The 10218-nt window shown below is 47.2% G+C and overlaps 1 protein-coding gene across 1 annotated transcript; it reads left to right on the forward strand.

Moving 5' to 3' along the window:
* The first annotated feature begins 230 nt into the window (after positions 1 to 230).
* Positions 231 to 3228, forward strand: LOC119325303 (pentatricopeptide repeat-containing protein At3g04130, mitochondrial-like). Its single transcript, XM_037599052.1, has 2 exons — positions 231 to 575; positions 1363 to 3228. The coding sequence occupies exon 2, from the start codon at positions 1605 to 1607 to the stop codon at positions 3105 to 3107; it is 1503 nt and encodes a 500-aa protein (XP_037454949.1). The 5' UTR covers positions 231 to 575; positions 1363 to 1604; the 3' UTR covers positions 3108 to 3228.
* The last annotated feature ends 6990 nt before the right edge of the window (positions 3229 to 10218 follow it).

Here is a 10218-nt window from a genome sequence, read left to right on the forward strand (position 1 = left end):
AGAACGCTATACGTAGCGGCGGATGAGAGCGTGTAAAGTGACGCTCTCAGCCCATCCTAGATGACGCTTGCGGGGCTGCCGAACGAGCACTCGCTAGTTAGTTGCCCACGGCTTAGGCCGAAGCGTGTCATCCAACAAACCAATTTTGTACTTCTATTCTATCAATCTTACTCCAGCCCATTAGCCACCTCCGCAGCCCACAGCCCATGCACTTTGCCAGCACGATCTGTTTCGTCCAACTCCAACACGAACAGCCGCCATTAGCGAGCAGCGAACGCTGGGCTCGAGCCTCTAACCCTAGCTAGCGACGAGCGGACGCGGGGCAACCAGCAGCCGGCGCCCGTCGAGCCGGCGACAGTGGTTGGCTTTTCCGGCGGCAAGCAGCAGCCCGTGCCCTGTGGCCCACGGCAAGCATCATCCACGCCCCGCGCGCCAACGACAAGCGGCAGCGGCTGTTGAGCGGCGGACCCTAGCCGCCTAGCGTCGGGATTACGAAGCAGCAGCCGGCTCCCGCGCCAGGATCCAGGAGCCACGGGCACACCTCCCACGACCTAGCAGCATCCAGCAAAATCAAGGTACATGTCAGTCAAATCCTCAATATTTTGCTAAGCCAGTTCATGTACTGTTAGTTAATTACTACTCCCTCTGTACCACAATACTTGTTGCTGGGGAAACTTTTATTAGTTTTCCTCAACTACAAGTATTTCGGTACAGAGGGAGTACAATTCATGTGCTGTTAGCTGCTGTTAATTGATGTGGTATCCAATACAACTTATTTGCCGATCTAGAAAAAATAAGAGTACGAATATGATCATGCAAGTAGTTCAAGCACTCCTCTTGTTGAACCTAAAGCTGTCCCAGTTAAGGATTTAGATCCCCTTCCCTTAACTACATGTGCTAAAAAGATTCAAATTTGATCTTTTTTGAGAAAAATCCAGAAAATATTCCAGTAAATATTACGTGTACCTAGTAGTAATTTGGACGACAGGATCCAGAGATAATGAGTACTCCCTCTGTTCACTTTTATAATTCCTTGAAGACATTTCAGACAGTGTGCAAAGCAGTCTATTTTCAGTTGTCTGAAACGACTTACAAAAGTGAACGGAGGGAGTATTTTTTTTTCAAAAGGCGTTTAGTTTTCTCGCTGCTAACTTTGAGTCCACCCTACATTTTCTTCCTGGATTCGCCACTGGCCCCAGACAATCTTGTTTAGTTCCGCCACAGTCAAGTTTGCTTTGGTCTATGAGCTCCACCTATATTTTGTCTTGTCTTGGCTGCTGCTGACCTGTACTGATCACTAAACCAAACACATTGATTACTAGAACTAATATATATAATCTTGTATCATTTGGTTTTTACTAGGGAATGTAGGAACCAGAGCCATTAGCACCAATCAGAAGAGACTCTGTGTTGAGCTGGTTCTTGCCATGCCATGGGTGGATGTTGGTAGATTCCGGGCTTTGGCAATACATGGGTGATACTAGAAGGAACTCAAGGAAGTATCTGCAATTGGTTATGGTTTCATCTTGCTGCTGTTAGCTATTATTATTTAGCAACTGTGACATTCAGCACCCAGGCTGGCTAATTTCTTGTCCTACCACCGGATGTCTCAGCTGAGTCTCTGGCGCCGCCACGGTGCTAAGAGAGCCCTGCAATTACTCCTTCCTTGTAGATTATCGTTATCATCAGTTACACACTTGAATCGAGATCTTAACAGTATTGACCTCACGAAGGAGGAAGAAGCGTCAGCAGCGCAGATCAGGAGTTCTCTTTTGAAGGCACGCAATGGAAATGTGCAGGATTTGGTTCAGTCCCTTGGGGTTGACTGTCCGGGAATTCAGCTTACAAGTAACACTGTGGACAGCTTGTTGTGTAAGTTTGGGGATGACTGGAAATCTGCTTTTGGTCTATTTCAGTGGGCACAGTTGAGTGGCAATTACAAGCACACGGCATATGCTTGTAGTCGGATGATCGACTTGCTTGGGAAGATGAGGCAGATTGACCGGATGTGGGATCTATTGTCTGACATGCACTGCAGAGGCCTTGTGACTGTCGAGACAGCTGCGAAGAGCATCAGGAGGCTGGCAGGTGCAAGGAGATGGAAGGATGCTGTCATGTTGTTCGATAAGCTGGAGGACATGGGGCTGGAGAGGAATACAGAGACTATGAACGTTCTGCTTGATGCACTTTGCAAAGAAAAGAAGGTTGAAGTAGCACGCAAGGTCTTTCTCGTGCTCAGTCCGCACATTCAGCCTGATGCATACACATTCAACATTTTCGTCCATGGCTGGTGCAGTGCACGTAGAATCGAGGAGGCAAAGTGGACAATTGAGGAAATGAAAGCCCGGGGGTTTGCGCCTTCAGTTATCACCTACACTGCTGTCCTTGAAGCTTACTGCAAGCAACACAATTTTAGGATGGTCTATGAAATTCTTGATTGGATGTGTTCTGAAGGCTGCCATCCAAACGTCATTACTTACACTATGATCATGACCTCACTGTCAAAATGCCATATGTTCGAAGAAGCTCTGAGTGTATCTCATAGAATGAAGTCCTCTGGCTGTAAGCCCGATACGTTGTTCTACAATTCCTTGATTAACGTGCTCGGTAATGCGGGCTATCTGTCTGAAGCTTCCCAGGTATTTCAAGTGGAGATGCCAATGAATGGCGTGCCCCGTAGTTTGGCTACCTATAACACCATGATATCAATCTTTTGCCAGAAAGACCGAGATGAAGATGCTCTCAATGTGCTGAAAGAAATGGAGGCGCACTCTTGTAAGCCTGATCTTCAGACATATCGGCCACTTCTCAGACTGTTTTTGAGTAGAAGAGGCCAAGCTGATTCCATTCGGAACTTGTTGAATGAGCTGATCAATAAACAAAGTCTATGTTTAGATGTGGATACATACAGTCTTCTGATCCATGGTCTTTGTAGGGTGGGTGAGACTGACTGGGCATATCAACTGTTTGAAGAGATGGTTGGTAGTGAGATAGTGCCTAGGTATAAAACATGGGAGTTGCTTTTGGATGAAGCACAAAGGAAAAACATGGAGGGTCGTGTCGAAAGAATTCGAAGTTACATGTCTTGTTTTGGTATTTCTGTTTAATTGGATGAATTATATTCCTACATGATTGATTTTCCAGTGGTCAGCTGATAGCGTTATTTGGCATTACTTTGACAACTAATGAGGCAATGCTTTAAAACATTTGTGCCCATTATACGATATACCACACATTATAATTGAGTTCCTCACTTGACAAAGCAAACATTAATCCCTGTGCATTGGTATGTCGTCACTTATCAGCATATAAAACCACAGGTTTAATCTTGATCGTTCTCCGAGTATTATAGGGTAAAAGATCAGGATCGGGCAACCGAGCTGACGCGCCATGTCGCATGTGGGGTGTCATCTACTCCCTCTCCCTCTATTCCTAAATATAAATCTTTTTAAAGATTTCAATAAATGACTACATACGAAGTAAAATGAATGAATCTACACTCTAAAATATGTCTATATACATCCGTATGTAGTTTATATTAAAATGTCTGAAAAGACTTATATTAGAACGGAGGGAGTATCTCGCGAAAAGGTAACTCAATTTCGACCAATTAGTCTATGGGATGTCGTGTACAAGGTAATTTCAGAAATGATTGCGGCCCTTTGAAGAAGATCCTTTTAGATATTATCAGCGCAACTCAGAGTGCGTTTTTGCCGGGACGAATGATTACAGACAATATCTTAGTGGCATACGAATACTTCCATACTATAAAGAAAAAAAAAGAATGGTAAAGAGGGTCTGTGTGCCATTAAACTGGATATGCACAAAGTATATGACCGAGTAGAGTGGTCTTTTCTGAAGGATATTATGCTCAGATTAAGATTTCAAGAGAAATGGGTAAATTTAATCATGCAATGTGTAGCCTCAGTGGAGTACCGGGTTCGTTTTAATACAGAAGAAACTGAGAGTTTCAAACCTACCAGAGGATTGAGGCAGGAAGACCCTCTCTCTCCATACTTATTCTTGCTATGTACGGAGGGATTGACCGCTCTACTTCAAATGTGGGTATGGACAAAAGTAATTGTTTCCAATTCCTGATTGATTGAATTATTATGAAAATTAGTGGATAGAAAGAAAAGTAGTTATTCATGGGAGGAAAGGAAATTTTGCTCAAATATGTTGTACAAGCTATCCCAGTTTATGCCATGTCCGTCTTTAAAATTCCTAAAAAAATTGTAAGGGAATCATTGACGCGACGTCGCAATTTTGGTGGGGTGACGAGGACAATAAGAAGAGAATGCATTGGATGGCATGGTGGAAGATTTGTGTCCCAAAAGACCAAGGAGGTATGGGTTCCTGAGATATACACTGTTTCAATATGGCATTGTTAGCCAAACAAGCGTGACGTTTGCTTGATAATCCTGAGTCTTTATGTGCTACTATCTTGAGAGCTAAATATTTCCCGGAGGGCGATTTAATAAGTGCAACTCTAAAAAAGGGTTCCTCTTTTACTTGGTAAAGTATTATGGCGGGAGTGAATTGTGGTTATATCTGGCGAGTTGGAAATGGACATAATATTGATATTTGGAGAGATGTCTGGATCCCTAACTATGCGAATAGGAAAATTATTACTCCTAGAAGGGGGCATCTTCTATCTAAGGTTTGTGACCTTATTGACCCAATCATGATCTTGGGATGAAGATTTGGTGAGAGAAACGTTGTGGTCAATTGATGCTCAAAGGGTACTCGCAATTCCACTTTCTATGCATAACATGACCGATCTCTTCCGTTGTCCCACTATCGTGTGTACTACCGCTTATTTTGGATCTTCTGTTGTCTATTCGGGCCCAACGGCTGTAAAGCAGTAGTACCGCTTGTGGTACTTCCACCTCTACCACCTCTACCACCGCTCCACTACCGCTGATCTCGTTGTAGCCCAGAACGTTAAGCGGAAATAGAGCGATAGTTGAGCGGCACTACCGCGTGCGAGCGGTACTACCGTCTAGTCACTACCGCTTATTTTATCGCCTCTAGACCCGTTTGCCACTTCGTGACAGTAGGGCCGCTGTAACGCGCGGCAGTACCGCTGCTGCGGTACTGCCATCGTACTCATCCCTACCACCTCTACTTCCTGTGTACTGCAACCTCAGCGGTAGTACCGCTGGGGTGAGATGTAGTACCGCTCCGGTGGCACTACCGCCTCGGGGTGCTTCACCCATACACTGTACTACTAGAACTACCACCCGAGCGGTAGTACCGCTCCTTGGAGTACCACTTGTGTGTGGGTTGTGCATAGAAAAACAATTGTATTCGTTTCCAATATATATAGAGGGTCTTCTTCCCCAAGAAGACCTACCTCTTATCCTTTGAAACTCCGTTGTTGCTCAAAGCTCCATTTTCCTCCGATCTCTCTCACAGCCAACAAAACTTGTTGGTTTTCTAGGGTTTGGTTGAGAGGGCCCCGATCTACACTTCCACCAAGAGATATTTGATTCCCCCCACTAATCCCTTGCGGATCTTGTTACTTTTGGGTGTTTGAGGACCCTAAATGGTAGAGGTCACCTCGGAGCCAGAATCCATTGTGGTGAAGCTTCGTGGTGGTGTTGGGAGCCTCCAATTAAGTTTTGGAGAGATCCCCAACCTTGTTTGTAAAGGTCCGGTTGCCACCTTCAAGTGCACCACTAGTGAAAGCACGACATCTTGCATTGTGCGAGGGCATGAGGAGAATAAGGTGGCCCTAGTAGCTCCTTGGGGAGCATTGTGCCTCCACACCGCTTCAACGAAGACGTACTTTCCTTCAAAAGGAAGGAACTTCGGTAATACATCCTCGTCTCCACCGGCTCCACTTGTGGTTATCTCTTACCTTTACTTTGTGCAAGCTATTATTGTGTTGTCACTACAAAAAAAATACACTTCCGTGATAATACGTGTTTGTCACAGTAGGTCCCGTTTTTAGTCATGCATGTACATCCATGACAAATTTATGACAGAATCAAGATAGTCATACCTGTTCTGTCGTAGAAGTGTTCCATGACATTACCAAAATTATCATCACGGAAGTGTCCACTTCCATGACGATAAATCGCGCGTCACAGAAGTGCTTTCGTCAAGGGTGACCGACACGTGGCATCCACCGTAACGGAACTCCGTTAAGCTATCAGGTCGGGTTTTGGATCCGATAACCCGTTAACAGCCCCGACCAATGGGGATTTTCCACGTGTAAAATCATCATTGGCTGGAGGAAACACGTGTCGGCTCACCATTGGGACATATGTCATCCACTCATTGGAGAGAAGGCGCCTATGTTGACACATGGCACGGCCCAACAGAGGCCCATTCCTATGAAAAGGCCGACCCATTTGACTTGGTCAAAAGGTGGCGGGCCGGCCCATGTAAAGCCTGTTAACGGCCTGTTCGCATATAGCCCATTTATAGCCCGCTAACCCAAGGCCCGTTACGCCCTATCCGAATTAGGCCCAGTAGCGTCATCTGGTGTTGGGGAACGTTGCAGAAAATTAAAATTTTTCCTATGGTTTCACCAAGATCCATCTATGAGTTCATCTAAGCAACGAGTCTAGGGAGAGAGTTTGCATCTACATACCACTTGTAGATCGCGTGCGGAAGCTTGCAAGGTGATGATGTAGTCGTACTCGACGTGATCCAAATCACCGATGACCTGTGCCGAACGGACGGCACCTCCGCGTTCAACACACGTACGGAACAGCCACGTCTCCTCCTTCTTGATCCAACAAGGAAGGGAGGAGAGGTTGAGGGAGATGGCACCAGCAGCAGCACGACGGCGTGGTGTTGATGGAGCTGCAGTACTCCGGCAGAGCTTCGCTAAGCACTATGGAGGTGGAGGAGGTGTTGGGGAGGGAGAAGGAGGCAACCAAAGGCCAGGGCGTTCAGGTATGAAGTCCCTCCTCTCCCCCACTATATATAGGGGTGCCAAGGGGGGGTGGCCGGCCCTAGGAGATCCAATCTCCTAGGGGGTGCGGCGGCCAAGGGGGGGTTTTCCCTCCCCCCAAGGCACCTAGGAGGTGCCTTACCCTCCTAGGACTCTTGCCCCCTTGAACCCTAGGCGCATGGGCCTATGTGGGGCTGGTGCCCTTGGCCCATTAGGCCAAGGCGCACCCCCCCACAGCCCATGTGGCCCCCCGGGACAGGTGGACCCACCCGGTGGACCCCCGGGACCCTTCCGGTGGTCCCGGTACAATACCGATAACCCCGAAACTTGTCCCGATGCCCGAAACAGGACTTCCCATATATAAATCTTTACCTCCGGACCATTCCGGAACTCCTCGTGACGTCCGGGATCTCATCCGGGACTCCGAACAACATTCGGGTTACTGCATATACATATCCCTATAACCCTAGCGTAACTGAACCTTAAGTGTGTAGACCCTACGGGTTCGGGAGACATGCAGACATGACCGAGACTCTCTCAGTCAATAACCATCAGCGGGATCTGGATACCCATGATGGCTCCCACATGCTCCTCGATGTTGTCATCGGATGAACCACTATGTCGAGGATTCGATCAAACCCTGTATGCAATTCCCTTTGTCAATCGGTACGTTACTTGCCCGAGACTCGATCGTCGGTATCCCAATACCTTGTTCAGTCTCGTTACCGGCAAGTCATTTTACTCGTACCGTAATGCATGATCCCGTGTCCAACACCTTGGTCACATTGAGCTCAATATGATGATGCATTACCGAGTGGGCCCAGAGATACCTCTCCGTCATACGGAGTGACAAATCCCAGTCTCGATCCGTGTCAACCCAACAGCTACTTTCGGAGATACCTGTAATGTACCTTTATAGTCACCCAGTTACGTTGTGACGTTTGGTACACCCAAGGCATTCTTACGGTATCCGGGAGTTACACGATCTCATGGTCGAAGGAAGAGATACTTGACACTTGCAAAGCTCTAGCAAAACGAACTACACGATCTTTTATGCTATGCTTAGGATTGGGTCTTGTCCATCACATCATTCTCCTAATGATGTGATCCCGTTATCAACGACATCCAATGTCCATAGTCAGGAAACCATGACTATCTGTTGATCACAACGAGCTGGTCAACTAGAGGCTTACCAGGGACATTGTGTGGTCTAAGTATTCACACGTGTATTACAATTTCCGGATAATACAGTTATAGCATGAATAAAAGACAATTATCATGAACAATGAAATATAATAATACTTTTATTATTGCCTCTAGGGCATATTTCCAACATCTGGGCCACCCAATATGATTCCAGCCCGTTTTCACTTCTGGCCCATGTATGGCCCATGACGTCTTTCGGCCCATATGAGGCCCTATGTAACTCTTGGCCTATTAACGGCCCGTGGTGAAACTAGCCCGTAATGAACAGTGTATTACTTTACACCCATTAACGGCCCGTGGTGAAACTGGCCCGTAATGAATAGTGTATCACTTTATACCCATTAAGGGCCCGTTATTCTGTTGGGCCGTTTCCAGCCCATGTTATCTTTCGACCTTCTCAGAGCCCATTTATTCTTGGGCTCATTTCCAGCATTCGTTTACTTACGACCCGTTACTGTCATTTTCTGCTTATGGGCCAAATTCAGCCCGTGGTTACAGTCGGCCCGTTTGTGGTCCGTTAACACGTTGGGCCGTTTTCATAGCGTCATGAAATACGGCCTATTAACGATGGCCCATTATGGTCGGCCCATGAACGGACGATTCCAACTCTAGCCCGTTTACGGCCATAATGCGGCCCATGTTTGGCCAATCAATCATACTCCCCGTATAAGGCCCATTGATGATACGACCCGTAGAAGGCCCATTGTTTCTGCGGCCCGTAGAAGGCCCATTGTTTCTACGGCCCGTGGAAGGCCCACTATTTATACGGCCCGTAGAAGGCCCAATGTTTCTACGACCTGTAGGTGCAGTGTCACTACAGTAAATATTAGCCGATGGTTATTGTGGCCTAGTTTTAAAAAATAGGTTGTTGCAGCCACTAGCAAACCGTAGAAAAACAACTGCACTGACTACAAGCAAACAAATAAACAAGACAACAAGGAAATAAATAAGCAAGCAACTTACACTAGGCTATCACGGCTATTACACATATTACATCCACTGGGCATCAAAGTTCGCCACCAGTGCAAATATAGGGAACACAACAGCATATAAACGCCGCAGAAAAACAAGTCCAGAACTGAAACCACTTCAGAAGAGCTCAAGAAACAATATCCTGGGTACCCATAATGCTGACAAGATGCTTAGCAAGCTTATTAACTTTCTCTTGTCATATAGTAGGATAAAATAATCGTATTTCCTGTTACTACGAGTGCTCAGTGGACAATATATATAACATGTAGAGTAAAAAAGAGATGCAACAAGTGTACAACCTCTTTGGCGAAGCCATGTCGATCTCAGCGTGATTGGGTTGGCCGGTGAGGATGCTCCGGCTGACTTTGCTGTCGGAGGAGGGGAAGAAGATCTTAGGCGTCTGGAGATGGAGCCCGAGGTACTGCTCCGCTGTGATTGAGGGTTTCGTCGTTGGAACAGCTCCGATGAGTTGTACGACGCCGAGGCTGAAGCAGGACAAGAGAGACAACGAACAACGTTAACCTGAGTGGAATTCTAATAGCATCTCCAATACATGACGTAAAATACATAACCACAAGGTGCTAGATGTAAAATACATCAGCCGCTCATCTCTGAACTTAACTGTCGAAAATGAACCTAACTGTCGAAACTGAATTTTGCTGTCGAAACTGAATTTTGCTGTCGAAACTGAACGCACTAGCAAGGTGAGGCTACACGTCGGTCGAATGACTTTTTCATCTCTGGTCAGTCGATTTTGCAGCCGTTGGATACGAAATCAAGGGCCTGCGGTTCATCTTCAACCTCCACCCCCCTGAGCCGCCAGCCACCACCGGCCAAACAGCAGTCTCCCGCCGCTCGCGGCCGGCGGTGCGCCTCCCTGCCCGCCCCGAAAACACTCCCCACCGCCGGTCCGCCGCCTCCCCGGCCATCCCTCTAGGCCCCCCGTGCCGAGCTTTTTCTCCGGCGACCCCCACGCCACCGTCCCGCCAACGCCCCGCCACCACCGGCGACCACGCCCCCATCCTGAAGCCTAAGATAGATAGTGGGGTACCTCTCCGGCGAGCCCCCTTCCCGCTGTGGCTAGTTCTTCCTTCACCCCGGTGAACCCACCCCTTGGAAATCGACTGACCCAA

The sequence above is a fragment of the Triticum dicoccoides genome, chromosome 6B (genome assembly GCF_002162155.2).
Source record: "Triticum dicoccoides isolate Atlit2015 ecotype Zavitan chromosome 6B, WEW_v2.0, whole genome shotgun sequence".
NCBI lineage: Eukaryota > Viridiplantae > Streptophyta > Magnoliopsida > Poales > Poaceae > Triticum > Triticum dicoccoides.

Coding starts and splice junctions, on each gene's coding strand:
- LOC119325303 (XM_037599052.1), top strand. CDS start 1,605: ATGTCTCAGCTGAGTCTCTGGCGCCGCCACGGTGCTAAGAGAGCCCTG.